Here is a 16,546-nt window from a genome sequence, read left to right on the forward strand (position 1 = left end):
GTCTGCTGGTCTCTCGGTCTACTTTTCACAAGAGAATTACTTAACGGAGATAGATCTGGACTTTTTCTATAATTTGCTTGAACATTCCGGTTGATTTTGCAACTTCTCTCATTGTGCTAAGTATCAGAGTTTGCTAGCAGTACCAATTTATTTGCACAAATCTGAGAGAGATGCAGGAGACCAAGGGGAGGGGGCGGGGCCTTCCTCACTCATGCTTCAGCCTCATGGCATACCTTACCTCCACTTAGCAAAGTCCTGGGGGACGGCTAGTGTGTGTGTGTGTGTGTGTGTGTGTGTGTGTGTGTGTATATATATCTCCCTATTTATATATCCATTTATATCTATATAGCTATCTTCTATATAAATGTCTGTTGTACTGATATGCAAGTGCATTAAACATAATAATATTAATATACTGTAAGAAGTCTTTAGATGGTAACACACTGATGCCATTGTGTTATTTAAATAATGTGCTACAATACATCAAATCAAAAAAGAACATCACTGTCTAAATACTGTACACTGAAAGTTCACTAAATGCTTACATGGAATTTGCTTTTTGATAATTAAAATAAGGATGTTGGTTATCTAGATTTGCTTTCAATAGCCTGCTCAATATGGACATGGGATAGTGTTAACAAGTAATTAATGCTTATCTGTGTTGCAAACCCAAGGTTACTGGAACTTGGTACTGCTTGTTAAGTTTTCATGCACTTATCTGGACTGTGTGTTTGGATTTTGCATGGTTGCATAAATGTTTTATTGCAATGTGCCAACAGTTTGTTTGATCAACATTATCACTACTGAAAATAATTTTATATTGTGGACGATTCTATTCATTTTGGTACTAAAACATCTATAAAAATAACTGTCAGGTGATATAGGTTCAACATTACTTACACTTCTCATATGTTCTGGAGGCTGCTGCAAATGGAAGTCAAAGAAATTCTAACTTTTTAAAGATGTTGTTATAACATCATACTCCTAAAAAAGGAATTCGGCTAGGTCACCTATATAGCCATATGGTGCGAGTCCCTTGGTGCAGGGGTGCCTATAAATACAGCATGCTTTTTCTATCTTTAAGTGGCTTAAAGCTTTGAGGGCTTTTAAAGGATAGCAAGGTACAAAAACAGCATGAATCCACAGGAACAGCATTGGAAGGCACCATGCAACTTTATATTGATGACAGAAGTGGGACATGGAGAGGACTGACTCTGCGAAGTGCTGAGTGCCACAGCAATGCAAAAGGGACTTGCTGAGACCTTCAGAGCTGTTCGTGGAGAGTTTTAATGCCGAGATCCGGAATATGGAATGGTGGCTGTGGTGTCAACCTAAAAGGAGGAACAGTCAATAGACCATTACTGCTGTAACTACACACAAAGAAACGAATATACCCAGGTACAATGGTCATATTTCATTGGAAACTGACCACGCACAACTGTGTCTGGCCGTTCGCCACAATAAATGGGTTGAAGAAACAGCAGCAGTGCACCTGGGCATGGCATTAAAAGGGAGAAGCAGCAAGCACATTACTAGATATCCACCTGGAGGGACAGAACTGCATTGGTGACTTGAGAGGAGGTTTGGTCAAAGGAAAGTACCAGAACACATCTAGGCTGTCCTGTCCACTGAGCAAAGGAGGAGCCAAAAGAAGCTCAGAGCCCTTGTAGCAGATACCTTCTTGCTTACCTGTCCGGGATACCTGAAGTTCCCTGAAGGTCTGCAAGAGAAGGTTACCCTTCAAAGTTTCATTGGACCAGTGGCTCTCCTGTAGCTCCAGCAGCAGGAGCCTAAGCAAGGCTCTCACCGAAGCCGAAAGGGTTGAGGCTGTCTTGTGTCCACCCAGTGAACCTCAACATCCCTGTTGGGCACGGAATGAGGGAGACACAACACACAGGGTGGAAGTAGACTGCCATGCAGCAGAAATTAGGTTTTGGCAATGCCAGAAGAAGGGTTGCAAAGCTCAGATATGCCCAAAGTCTCTTCTGCAGGCAACTGGAAACTTCAGCATTACCCCATTACGCCAGCCCTCCACAAAAGAACCACCTGGGTCCTTTGAGTATCCCTCGCCTTTACTGCAAAATTAATTTGGTTTCCTTTGTAACTCTGCTAGTCACTGGTGTCTTTGCTGAGGGCAGGGCTGCTACTGGAGACAGGGCATTTAACAATAATGGGGTGCGTAGCTATGCTGGGCACCCTGAAAACAGTCAAGGGAGAGGAAATGTAGATGCGGAGCAAAAGACTTTTACAAGTTGCCATTGGCCATCTCCGGTTTGAATTCAAATTCTTGTTGGTTTCAGTTCAAAGCTAGTACATCCTTGGAGCAGATTTCTTTGAGCCAAATGGAGCAGTCCTAGACTTTGAGAAAGGAAAGCTATGCAGGAGAGATACACCTGTTGCTGGGATCACAGCACAACCACAGCCTTCAAGCCATCAAGGACCAGGTTACTATCTGGTCCACACCACTGGCAAGAAAGCCAATCAGTGGCATTCATCCTCTGGCTTAGAAAAGCTAAAAGACAGTACCACAATTAGGCCAACCCTGACACCCAATCATTCACTTGAATGGCCTCCATCTATCACTACCAGTGCAGCTATCCTGGCTTTATGGCAATAAAGTAGATTTGCCAGAACACAAGGGCCAATAGCTTTGCTTTCTGCTGAAGAAGCATTTAGACATCTTTATTGCTTGTGAATAGGACTGTACATAAACAAAAACAAACAAACAAACAAAAAAAAAAAACAGATCTGGTTCAGCACCCCATCAGAACGGGCAGTGGTGCTCCAATCTGTGTGCGGCTACACTGGCTCCAGCTTGGTAAACTTACAATAACTGAAGAAAAGACCCAGGAAATGGCTGAGGCTGGCATGATGGAACAGTCATCAATCCTGTGTTCAGAACTAGTAATTCTAGTCAAGAAGAAGGATAGTAGTTTGTAATTTTGTGTTGACTATCTTAAGTTACATGCTGACACAAAGCTGGACTCTTACCTGCTGCCTAATACAGACAATGCCTTGGATCACTTAAATGGTTCAAGCTGGTTCAGCCCCTTGGATTTGTGGTGGCTACTGGCAAGTCATTTTAATGCCAGAGGTCGGAGAAAAGACTGACTTCACCATTAGGCAATGGTTGTGGTATTTCACAGTCAGTTAAGTTTTTGGGTCTTGTGGTCACCTCAGTAGGGACAGTTACTGACCCTGAGCAAAATGCTAATGTGGGCAATTGGCCACAGACAAATAATATACAGGACCTCCACAGCTTCCTGGGTTTGATGTCTTATTACCAGCACTTTGTGAGAGTGTCTGCAGACCTAGTCAGGGCAGTGAATACTGGTGGACACCAGAATGTGAGACTGCATTCTGTCAATTTATTACTGCACCTATTTTAGCCTATCCAGAGGCACCACTCACCCAGGACATAGATGGCAGTAATCAAGGCACTGGAGCAGTACTGTCCCAGATGGAAGGAGACACTAAGAGGTTGATTGGATACTATAGCCTCTGTCTGAACCAACCAGAGCAAAATTACTGTGTAACACACCAGGAGCTACTGGCAATGATATGTGGCACTTCCATCCACCTATGGGCCCGCAGTGAAGGCATAGCACTCATAATGGGACAGTTTGGAGCTCCTGGGCAGGCTGCTTTATTAAAGATAGGAAAGCCCGTTAACCGGACACGAAATTCAGCATCTGTTGATGCCTCAGTGCCTACGTTATGAATATATTTTTTGAATGGAGACACTGTGTCTGATAGCTTCACAAAGCTTAAGTTTTGTGTAACCCACTTCTTTTTCTTCCCCCAGAAGGTTTAATGAATTAGTCTCTTTGCCCTGATTCCCAAAAAAATGTTTATTTATTGGTAAAAAAAAAAAAAACAATTGGAGAAAACCGTAATGATATTTTACATTTAATATTCATAAAGTCAAATCTTAGTGCTGGTTTTACGGTAGTTGCAAGAGTGCAGATGGTAGCATGCCCAACTGCAATTCAGGAGTGCCACCTGTACTTTTTGTTTATGCTGATGTTATTTAATGTTTTGTGAACAAAATATATGCATAACAATAATTATCAATACTATGCAAATGATAATAAAATTTTACTTTTCCATATATTATATATTTCTAACAATATTCATTTAAAATTACAATTAAATAAAACAATTCCTTATGAATATGTTTTTTGATAAAACATTTTGTATACCTCATTAGAATTTTTTTTAATATTTTTTAAAATTATTCAGTTGTTAAAAAAGAAATCATACAGTGCTGAAAATATTTCATACCATGTCCACAATATAAGTATGTCATTACTATATCTTTAGTTAATTTTCAGTTCCTGTGTGATGATAACTATATTATCCATTTCACAACAAAAAGAAAAATGGCATGGAGAATGCAAGCCTTAATTACTACTAGTATCTATATAAGCTCACTTTTTCAAAAATGTAGTAATTTAAAATCATGGGCACCTGGAACCTGTTCTTACAGCACTTAACACAATGCAGGAGCCAACTTTGAATTTGGTGGTAATCATCTGCAGGACACATTCTTAGTCATATACTCACACTGGTGCAATTTAGAATTACTAATGAACAACATCTGCACATATTTGTAATTTGGAAACAAAACCAATTATATCAAGTGGAAAATAACTAATACCAATACTGCTATGCTACTAGTAATTTAAAATATTTATTTAAAGTATTTTTTATTCCCTTATCTTGCAACATTTTACTTTATCATCTAAATAAAAGTTACACAAGTCTTACCGATCATGAATGCATGAACAGCCATTGGGAAGGCCATAAGGAGTGCTGCTACTTCCAGTGGAACAAGAAATGCAGGAGGAGACACGGCTGCTAGACTCTCCCTGTTGCCACGAGAGGGGGCTGCTCCCCAAGCCCTGCATTTCAATCATGTCACTGGGATCTGTAAGAGAAAGAGAGTGGGTGAGAGTTTGTCAGTCTGTCATAAGTTAAAAAAAAAAATACAAACACTACGCTGCTCAGCCGTCATTAATGATAGGCAAGAACTCTGAAAACAGAATACAAACATGCTAAGCTCTAGTTCCAGAAACCTACAGATGAAGTAGATTCCAAAACTGTGGCACACAGATTGTTTTGTCTGGACTTTATTTAAAAGGCCATCCAATCTCCATCATCTGTTAGCTAAACCCTGCTACAATGCAATAATTAGTTATTTCTAAGTAAGCTCTAAGTAAACATTTTGCATTGCATTTTCCTAAAAGGATACGTTCTTCACTGAACCATACTGAATACTTACTGTGCCTTACAAGCAGGGCCGACACTAGGCTAAGGCCTAATAGGCACCGGAAGGGGCGCCATGACATACTCAAGTGATCCAACAAGCCCCTTCCAAACTGTTCCAAGGTTTTCCATCATATGGCAAAATATCACGTTGCACATAACTTCAAGGGTCCATCCCTGGGTTCTTTTATATCATATGCTTATATGAACGCATTCTGATCTTCAAGGAAGATGCCACCCTCTACTTAAGTCTCAATTTTTATGTAATACTAATAGCAACACGCTCCCACCCTAAAGGGGGACACACCCCCACTCGATTAATATCTCATGTAAGAGTACTAAAGAATCATGATGACGAATACGATACCGACAACACAGACTACCACCTATGATTTGGGGCCACTGTAATATTTTTTGCAAAATTATTATAAAGAAGCAAATTTCTCAAAAGTTTTATTTGTTGATGTGGCCTAAGGGTGCCTTTCCTGTTTAAAGTATGCACTTTGGGAATAATTTCATATTGAACTGAAGTATGAATTATGCACTACAAAAGTGATTTTTAAAATAAATATTTTACCAAAACTTTCAATGTAGAGACTATCTGTGCTGATATTATTCTATAGCGTGGTTCAGCTCTAATTATGCAATCTTCATTACGCTATAATTTATTAAGTTTATTGCATATAAAATCATCCGAAAAATCCCAGATCATTGAGAAGTGTGCGAACTGACGACATGAAGAATAGTCTTCGCACCGAACTGGAATTGTCCCCGCATAAATCAAAGTAATCCACACGATCTGGATCTGCATAACTAAAAATGTTAAAAAAAAAAAAAAAAACTCTCTCAGGTGTACTGTGGTCCTAAGAGTCTTTACAGATATGTCTCTACAACTAAACCTCATCAGGAGGACGCACCTATTAATCATTGTTATTTGCAGACATTCTTTCAGTTAACTGAGGTGAAAATTATTGTTTGGGCCTTATGTCTTGAACAGCATGTTGCCTTTATCAGTAGTTAGTATTCCTAGTTTTTCCTCTCAAATACAACAAACTTCACACTCTCCAATGAGAATCAGCCCTATTAAATCATGTCATTTACACATTTGACAGTATGGATATAAAGACTGTCCACAGTATCACTTACATGTTTTGAAATTACAACATAAATATTTAATCAAAATGAGTATGAATGATTTGTAAACTATCAGTACTAAGTGAATACTTGTTTTTACACACATCAATAATGCCTTTACTTTTACAACAAAGACTATCTGTCAATTCCACTCTAATATCAATTTCTTGATTGTTTTTTTTTTCTACTTTAATGACTTAAGCAACTACTAAGCTGGTTTTTAAAAATGCATTTTTCAATTTTATTTATTAAAAATGGAGGGGTCAGAAGTCAGCTTATGGGGTTGCCACAACAGATCCTCTTTTTCCATATATCCCTGTCCTCTGCATCTTGATCTGTTACACCCATCACCTGCATGTCCTCTCTCACCACAACCATAAACCTCCTTTTAGGCCTTCCTCTTTTCCTCTTGACTGCCACCTCCATCCTTAGCATCCTTTTCTCAATATACCCAGTATCTCTACTCTGCACATGTCCAAACCAATGCAATCTCGCTTCTCTGACTTTGTCACCAAACTGTTCAACCTGAGCCGACCCTCTAATGTACTCATTTCTAATCCTGTCCATCCTCGTCACATCCAATGCAAATCTTAACATCTTTAGCTATGTCTCCTGTTTTGTGGTACATGTCACTGTCTCGAACCCATATAACATAGCTGGTCTCACTACCGTCCTGTAGATCTTCCCTTTCACTCTTGCTGATACCCATCTGTCAATATTTAAAGTAAATAAAAGACTTTCATTAAACACGGGATATTTTTTGTAATAATCTGGACTGTAAGATACGTGGTGAATACATTTGAAAAATGTAAAGTCAGACAGTGCAAGCTATACAAATGTTAAGCCTACTCTGTATAATTAGCTAGTTTAACAATGCAAAATTAAAGACTGATTATTTAGTTACACAGTACTGCTCACATAAGTGCTACCTATGCTAAATTTTTTGTAACATTTAATGTTTGTTTATCACTTGAGGGGTGAAAACCATTAATGAATGGGAATTATGAAACACCTTTAGAACAATTTAGAATGTTAGAACAATGGGGATGAGGACAGCCCATTCAGCTACACAAGCTCATTTATCCCATTCAAAATACCATTTGGTTGAGTTTTTAAGGTCGTTGTCACATATCTTGGTGATTTATTCAATGTATATAAGTTTCTTTGTGCAAAATTTGCCCTTAATTACTTTCTAATCCTATCCTTGTGTCTGAGTTGAATTATTTTGAAGTAACAGTTGGGATACACTGTACTAATTACCTTCATAGTTTTAAACACTTCAGTCATGTCACCTTATTTACCTCTGTTTGATTAAACTGACAATTTTCAACTCCTTTAATCTCTCCTTATAACTGATGTCTCTCAGTCCTGAAATAAGCCAGGCTGCTCTCCTCTGAACTTTCTCTAGTGCTGCTATGTCTTTTTTGTAATATGGATACCTAAACTGTGCAAAGTACTCTGAGTGAGGTCTCACTAACGTGCTACACTGCTTAAGCATAACCTCCCTTGAATAGTGCTCCACACATTATGCTATATAACCTAACATTGTATTAGCCTTCTTGATCACTTCTGTATACTTTCAAAATATCAATAATGACAGTTACATTATGACTACTAGATTCTTCACATAAAGTATACTTACAAATTTCAACATCGCCTTGTGCATACAAATCCAACATTTTCATTTCCTACATACAGTATAATATCTTACAGAAAATTACATCTGTTAAAAATCTGCTCAAGCCTGTATGCTGTCCAGCTTCCTCTGCAATAATTTACATGATTCTATATTACAGTAAATGCTCTTCCACCAAGTTTGGTATTGTCTGCAAACAACCATTTGTTGTTTACATTCTTATCCAGACCCCTGAGGGGCACATATATCATCTAACCATAGACCTTTTCTTTCTGTGTTTGAGCCAATTTCATACTTACTATGAATTACCACTTTTTAGTTTGGTCACTAACCTTTCATGTTTGTACCTTATCAAAAGCCTTCTGAAAAAATGAGATAAATAATATTATATGCACCTCTTTTATCATATGCTTTTGGTTCTTCCTCATATTCCTCCTGCATATTAGTGAAAAACTACCTTCTCCAACTGAGGCCATGCGGACTATTTGCTATTTGCTGACATGTGTTTTTCAATACAAGTGGAACCTCGGGTCACGACTGTAATTCGTTCCAAAACTCTGGTCGCAACCCGATTTGGTTGTGACCCGAAGTAATTTCACCCATAGGGTTGTATGTAAATACAATTAATCCATTCCGGACCGTACGAGCTGTATGTGTGCAAACTAACATTGCAAGAGTTCACGCTATAGCCTTACGAACCGCTTGCTGTAAACACCTTTTTTTAATGAGTTTTAAGCACAGGGAAAAAAAAATGAACATTTGAAATATCCTTAATTTATACAAAAACTAACCATAAACAACCCAAAAAACTAACCTTGCATGAGTCGAGTTCTGGCATGAAGGAAGTGAGGAGGAACTGGGTGGAGAGGAGAATACAGTTTTGAGGTAAAGTCTGTGACGATGCGGGTTCACTGCATGCTCCCATCTCACTTCCGGGAGCCCTTAAACCCGTCACTGTCGGTAATGTTACCGATGAGCACGACAGTGAGGTACTACAATAGAGCAAGGGGATGGTGCAAAAAGTGCCAAGTGCTTTTATTAAAATCAACAAAACAACAATCAAAAACAAAGTCCAAATTAAATAAAGTGCAGAGTTTTCAGAATCCTTCAATAAATAAATAATCCCATAAAAACAGAAGTGAAGTGGAGGTTAAAATCCAATAGAAAAAAGTCTTCATTAAATACAACAAGGTTAAAACAATGCTGGAAGCAGTCTCTTTAAAAACAAGCCCGAGGCATTCTTTAACTGGTGACCCTGCTGCCTTCTCGGCCTTACGCAGCCAGCCGTCCTTCTTCTGGTCACTCCAGCTCCTTGATCACTCAGCTGGAGCGACTACTTCGTTCTGACCTTGGGCTCACTGTCCAGCTGACTGCCTGCGAGTACGCGCACACACGCTCACTCGCTCGCTCAAACTGGTTCTTTCCACACTGCTTCCTGCTTACTTCCTCACTCCGCAACCTCCGTCTTTCTTTTCTTTTTCCTCCCTTTAGCCGCCTTACGCTTCTAGTTATGAAGAGGACGTGGCAGCTGTAGCATGGCGATTATTTATTTAAAACCGGCCTCTTGACATGAGCTGTGGACCCCCTATACCACAAAGTCCCTCTGCGCGATGCACGTCTGACCGAGAACAATGTACTGTACAGGGAGGGACTGAAGACGTGCGTAAATCACTGGCGTGTACGAACCGGAAGGGAAACGAAATAGAGCACAAAGAGTTCACAGCGAATGCACAGGGAGAGACTGAACACGTGTGGAAATCATTGGCGTACGAAACGGAAGGAAAACTGGCTTGTTCGGCACCCAAGTGTGTGGTTGTGAACAGATGCAAAAGTTTGGTGAACTTTTGCTCGGAACCCGATTTGTACGTCTTCAGAGACGTTCGTAACCCGAGGTTCCACTGTATTCCCTTAAATAATTGTTCCATTAATTTATAGGTGATGCATATTAAGCTTCCTGGCCTAGGGTTTCTTGAATCAACACAATCACATTTTTTTATACAATAGTACATTAGCTATCCAAGCCATTTGATAAAACTGAGTTGACAGGATGTACACAGTAGAAAACAGCAAATTGACTTTAACAAACAAAACAAAAAACAATTTAACTTAGAAAAACTTGTAGAAGACAGGTTCATACTGGACTTCTTCACCCATCTGTTAAAATAGGCCTGTCAGCTCAACCATGATTTCAATTAAGGAAAAGAATATTTGAACTGGCATCAATTCAAAAATTTAAAATGGACGCATCTTGTACACATTTGTGTATTCATTAAGGTGCATTGATACAGCTAACTAAATGAGGTAATAAGAATACAGCCACAAAGATGATTTAGAGCTGCATGCTTCTGATTCAAGCAAAAGAGAAAAAAGTAATAGTATTGAAATGGCACATTATAAGCAATGTCAAGCCAAGGATATGCAGCAAAGCCAGGCTGAATCAAATGCATTCACAATTAAAATGGGGGTTATAAGGTAAATAAAAATGTCTTGAATTTAAACAAAATAAAAATCAAATTAGAAAGCAGTGCAAGCCCATGCTTTAAAGCATACACTGTTTTTAATCAAATGAAAGAACAAAAGTAGGTTAACTAAAATGCTCTTCACCTTAATTCTTCAGGATGGAGCTGAAGGCTTGTGATTAATTTTAGGTTGTTAAAAAATTTAATGAAGAACTATGGTTTTTATTTTATGTTTACTAACTTTTTTCATAAAAAAATTTGTATCAGAAAACATTTTAGGGTTTGACTTAATTTAGATATATTTTATATATGTATATACAAAAAAAAAAACAAACAAAAAAAAAAAACAAGAAGAGTAACAGTTACAATAGTGAACCCCACAGACCCTAAACAATTCAGATGAAAGGTAACTGTGACTGTTGAAGAATTACAGTGAACAGCATCTGGGATAAACTGGCAGCTTGAAACAAGCAACAAAAATAAAAATATAGGTATATATTATTTAGCATTTTTCTAGAAAAACAACAAGTCTTGGCCACATGCAAAAGTCAAGCATGTTGCAAATAAATGAATAAATTAAAATAGTTACAAATAATAAAGTAAAAACAATACAATTGACAAAGCAATGACCAGCCATCATGACCACCAACCAAACAGTGTTGTCATTAACTGACCAAAGCCCTAATATCTGACTCCATTTCTGTCCTTTAAAAACGTTTCTCCTCTACCTAAACCCCTAACTTTCGTTTAATAGTTCCAGCAATCTTCAGGGCACATGCTGACAGGAATTGGCATTAGAAATAGGCGGTTCAGACCAAAATTCTCTGCTGAAGTATTTTGCTGTATATTAAAAATGGCAAATATTTTATCACAGACACTGTAGCTCATGTAAATGTACTGTAGGATTAAAGTCAGTTGATCTAAAAAATACGATTTCAAACACTTGCTTAGAAATGGTCCCAAGACAGATGTTATAAGTATACACAGGAGACTTCAAATATTAAAAACATGAATAAAGCTAGTATATAATTGTGAATGACACAGGAGAATACTCAAAATTAAAAATGTAATATGCAAGTAAACTATTTAGGGAGAAACTCTGATGCCTAGAACCACTTGTATTTCTAAAACAAAAAATAAATTCTGATACATATTAGATTTTTTTTAAATAAACCTACACAAAACTGAACACTAGTGAAAACTATAATCCCTACACTTCACAATTATAGCTGTCATGGCAACACTGTTGGGCTGGTAATTGCAGAGCTGTACTGTTACAGTGGATTGGAGCCCAGAAAGGGCAGGGGTGTGAGTGGGGTGGATTTTAAAAATAACCTTTCATCATATTAGGAGCTGTGAGGTTCCGAGAGCAGATCATTGATATCATGGCATGAAGCCTATCTTCTTCCTCCTCATCTTCATCCACTGAGGGTGCACGGCTCCCCGGCATGTGATGGTAGTTTATGGTGACTGCTCAGGTAATAAAAAAAAAATTAAATTTAGCTGGTGTTTATAATGACTATCACACATGTGTGCATGCACATACTAAGAGCAACCAAACACACCAAAGGGGAATGCATGCCTTAAAGGCTAAATGTCATAAGTCTTTTTCAGAGGAGGGAGGGGTGGGGGGGGATGTCAAGTAAGATGTAAAGGATATGATTTGATCAATACTACAATCATTTAACATTAGGCAAACAATTAGTTGTAAACTTAAAATGTACCCAAGGCACAGATTGACAGTATCTGTCTATAAGATATAAAGTGAGGGTATGTGTTAAAAAATGACATTCATTAGAAGTAAGCCTGAACAATTACATACAGTTCCATTATTTAATGAAGGTCAAACAAAGAGACAGTGAGAATATGAAGTTTAGAAGAAAGTGTTTTTAAACTTTTTACTTTTACAGTATTCTGGACTACTACAACTATGACTAGTACTACCACTATTATGACTATTACTACTACTACACAATTCAGAACTTGCTCAGAGGTTTTTATTTTCATGAAAAGCAACCTTTATTCAATTTTCATTTTCCAACTAACATAATCAGAAGATATCAACTGCAAAACAGACAACAGGAATTGTCTTCTTAGTTAAGGGAGTGGCACTGGAAATGAAATTTTCTGATAAGGTGCAGAAACCATTATCAAGTAAAAGACCCCACAAGGGATGAGTTTAGCTTTTCTCCTTTGCCAAAAAGAAGAATAATAAAACAAAAAACTGGGACATCTATCCAATCTTAATGAAGATGCTCATAATGAATTTGTTGTTGTGCGCACACACACATGCATTTTATACTACATTAGGTACACTTTATTAGGTACACCTTGCTAGTACTGAGTTGGATGCCTTTTGTCTTCAGAACTACCATAATTCTTTGTGGCCTAGATTCAACAATGGGCTGGAAATATTCCTCAGGGATTTTGGTCCATATTAAAATGGTAACATCATGCAGTTACTGCAGATTTGTTGGCTGCATATCCATGATGCGAATCTCCTTTCCCACCACATCCCAAAGGTGCTCTATCAGATTGACATCTGGTGACTGTGGAAGTCATTTGAGTACAGTGAACTCATTGTCATGTTCAATAACCCAGTTTGAGATGATTTGGTGTGTTATCTTGCTGATAGTACCCATCAGAAGATTGGTACACTGCTGTCATAAAGGGATGGGCACGCTCAGCAATAATAATTAGGTAGACTATGAAATTTAAACAATGATCAATTGGTACTTAAGGGCTCAAAGTGTGTCAAGAAAAATGTTGACACCAAAATCTGACCCTAATCTGAATGCTGCAGCAGAAACTGAGACTCATCAGGCTAGACAACGTTTTTCCATTCTTCCATTTCCTAATTTTAGTGAGCCCATGTGAATTATAGCCTCAGTTGCCTGCTTTTAGTTGACAGGAGTGGCACACGGTGTGGTCTCCTGCTGCTGTAACCTATCTGCTTCAAGGTTCAACGTGTTTTGCTTTCAGAGATGCTCTTCTCTATACCTCGGTTGTTAACAAATGGTTATTTGAGTTTCTGTTGCCTTTCTATCAGCTCAAACCAGTCTGGCCATCCTCCTCTGTCCTCAACAAGGCATGTTCACCCAGGGAACTGCTGTTTACTGAAAATTTTCCCTTTTTTTTGGACCATTCTCTGTAAACCCTAGAGATAGTTGTGCATGAAAATCCCAGTAGATCAGAAGTTTCTGAAATACTCAGACCAGCCCATCTGTCAATAACCACCAGGTCACGTTCAAAGTCACTCAAATCTCCTTTTTTCCCCATTCTGATGCTTGGTTTGAACTTCAGCAGTTCGTTGTGACAATGTGTACATGCCGAAATTCATTGAGTTGCTGCCATGTGATTGACTGATTAGATATTTGTGTTAATAAGCAGTTGATTAGGTGTACCTAATAAAATGGCCAATGAGTGAGAGTGTGTATGTGGGTCTCAAAGATTTGCTTTATCAGACAGCAGTCAGAAAAAACATCCTTAACAAGAAAGCAGAGAAAAGTTTTTTCCATGTATAGTGCAAATAGTCTCATTATGTTAGCAGTAGATTGCATTGGCAAGAAAACCTAAAGTCTTTTGTCTGCAATGCACTGAAAGCACTAAAACACAAGATATTGTGTAATATTCCTAAATGGCTAAATAGTAATAGCTTATATCCAATAATATCACTGCTTATAAAAACATCTTAACTTTCTTAAAACACTAAGTATCAAACATTTTAACTAATTAAACAATGAATAGTGATAGGGTAGCACATGTGGGTAAGTTAAGGGATCTGGATTAGACCCAAATGAAGACTGCACAATCTACCAATGATTTCATGAGTATTCCTCCCCTGAGCTCTAAATGCTTGCATTGTAATTTAAATGATCTGTGAGGAGTGACTCTGAGAGTGTGTGTGTGATAATCTTTATTGTGATGGTTTGACATCCATTCTGGGAAGGTTCCTTAGTAGTGCTCAGTGTATAAGTGATAGACTCAAGCTGCCACAATCATGCAGTGGAACAATAATTTCAAGGGTTTATTTTTCTTGCTTTTTTTTTTAAACTTTAGTTTTACTTAGTTTACATGTTACTTTAACAGTGTGCACTATTTTGGCTTTTTATTTCTTACTATGTTTACACAAAAGTGTTACAGTAATTTTTAAAATATTAAAGCCCTGCATTTGAAATATACAAACTGGCTAAATAGTAAAATTTGGAAAATTAAAAAAAAAAAAACAAACAAAAAAAAAACAGCCTGTTACACATACTGTACTTCATATTATCAATTTCTGGTTTGGTTGAATTCATATTTAAAAAAAATATTTTTTGATTTGATCTTCTGTGCATTCTGAACTGGATCCTTGAATAGTACTGAATAGTAAATCCAAATCTACCAGATTGCATTTCCTAATTTTTATTGTAAATTATTTTCTATTATGCATTTACCAACAGTGAACATTGCAAGAAACATTGAATAAAATAAAGATGGAAGACTGAATGTTTAATTTTGACTAAATTAAGAGTGAATGTTTAATTTTGCTGCATACATGTATTATATACAGTATAAACCACACAGAATTAAAATATATGTATGTACAATTCTCGTTGACAACTAGTTTCACTATTTTACCAAAGGTTACACCATCTTTTTCATCTAGATAAATATTAACATTTATTTTTACCCATCCTTGAAGCATATTTTTTTCAGTTCTCTTTAATAAAAGCACTTGTTCTGCCAAAATGGTCTACATACCAGTGTAAGATTTATCCACTAAATCACATAGACAGACTTTAATAAACACTTAAAATAACAAGCTAAAATGCAAATATCACACTACTGAAAAAAGTTTCAAATTAAATCAAGCCAACTTACTGTAATCATGACGGTGTCCAGGATAGACTATTCGGAAGACATAGTCTGCAGCAGTCTCTTCATCCACAGCCTCACCTTGTTCATTAAATTTGGTGGTGCTGTTCCTTTTTCTAAGTTTCGGAAATACTTTACCCTGAAATTGCATCCAACAAAACAATTATTATTGTTCTCTTGCTCTCTCTGCTGGTTCAGGGGCCATTTTCTTGGTTCACCTAAATAGTATGACTACCCCCAAATCTGGTGGAAATGGAGTAGAATTCTTTACGAGTGGCTGCCCTTCTTGATGCCACCCTCCTTTAGGTACTTTTCAGAACATGTAAGAGAAAAGCCAAGAAAAATGACACCTTTTATTGGCTAACTAAAAACATTACAATATGCAAGCTTTCGAGGCAACTGAAGAAGGGGCCCGAGTTGCCTCGAAAGCTTGCATATTGTAATGTAGGTGTCATTTAGCTCGGCTTTTCTTTACATTCATAATGGCTAACACGGTACAACACCCTAGTACTACAGAACATGAAAAGAGAAAGAGTGACTTTTATCTAAGCTCAGGTATTATTCTAATTTATAACTATATGGATAGAAATGTGTACAAATGTAAGTAGCAAATTAAAAGCAATCCACAATACTGTATTCTGTGAAAGTAATTGAAACAAGCAGGGATTTTTACCAATTCAAAAAAATAAAGAATTCCAGCGTTTTTTGTAACATAGCATGAAAAGGTGCATGTATTTTAGAAAAATACTGTAACTTTCAAACTCAATGTACATGTCAAGAGTGTAAGATGGCCATTTTTTTTTTAAATACTAAAACGTCTACTTAAAAAACATAACAGCACTAATATGCTTGGCCATCTGCTTGGTCAATAAATCAGATTTTGTGTAATAAAAAAAGAAATCAAGATAAATTCTGTCAGAGCTTATTCCACCTATATTGCAAAATTGCAATGTATACAAAGAAAGTGAAAAAAAAAAAGAAACTGTTTAGTGAAAGAAGGAAAAAAAAATCCTACAAAAACCTGGTTTCATTAGTGCAGACCAGTCAAGGATGTGGTTCTTTTCAGAATCAACCAGTCACAGTAAGTCTCATCTAAAATAGTAGTTAGCACTTGACATCAATTAAAGTGGCTCCGATTGAACTCAGATAAAGTTTGGCTGTTCCATAGGATTATTCTGGTATCTTCTTGGTT

The 16,546-nt window shown here is 37.3% G+C and overlaps 1 protein-coding gene across 2 annotated transcripts in view; it reads right to left on the reverse strand.

Annotated features, from left to right (window-relative positions):
* Positions 1–16,546, reverse strand: part of sgsm2 (small G protein signaling modulator 2) — a 191,997-nt gene that overhangs the window by 35,647 nt on the left and 139,804 nt on the right. The window contains exons 11-13 of one of the 2 annotated variants that reach the window (XM_039757095.1): positions 15,361–15,493; positions 11,833–11,967; positions 4,771–4,930 (exon numbers count right to left, since the gene is read on the reverse strand). In XM_039757095.1, the coding sequence (XP_039613029.1) occupies positions 4,771–4,930; positions 11,833–11,967; positions 15,361–15,493 (428 nt within the window). The remainder of the gene's footprint in view (positions 1–4,770; positions 4,931–11,832; positions 11,968–15,360; positions 15,494–16,546) is intronic. The other variant, XM_039757096.1, reaches the window with a different exon arrangement.

The sequence above is a fragment of the Polypterus senegalus genome, chromosome 6 (assembly GCF_016835505.1).
Source record: "Polypterus senegalus isolate Bchr_013 chromosome 6, ASM1683550v1, whole genome shotgun sequence".
Classification (NCBI taxonomy): domain Eukaryota; kingdom Metazoa; phylum Chordata; class Cladistia; order Polypteriformes; family Polypteridae; genus Polypterus; species Polypterus senegalus.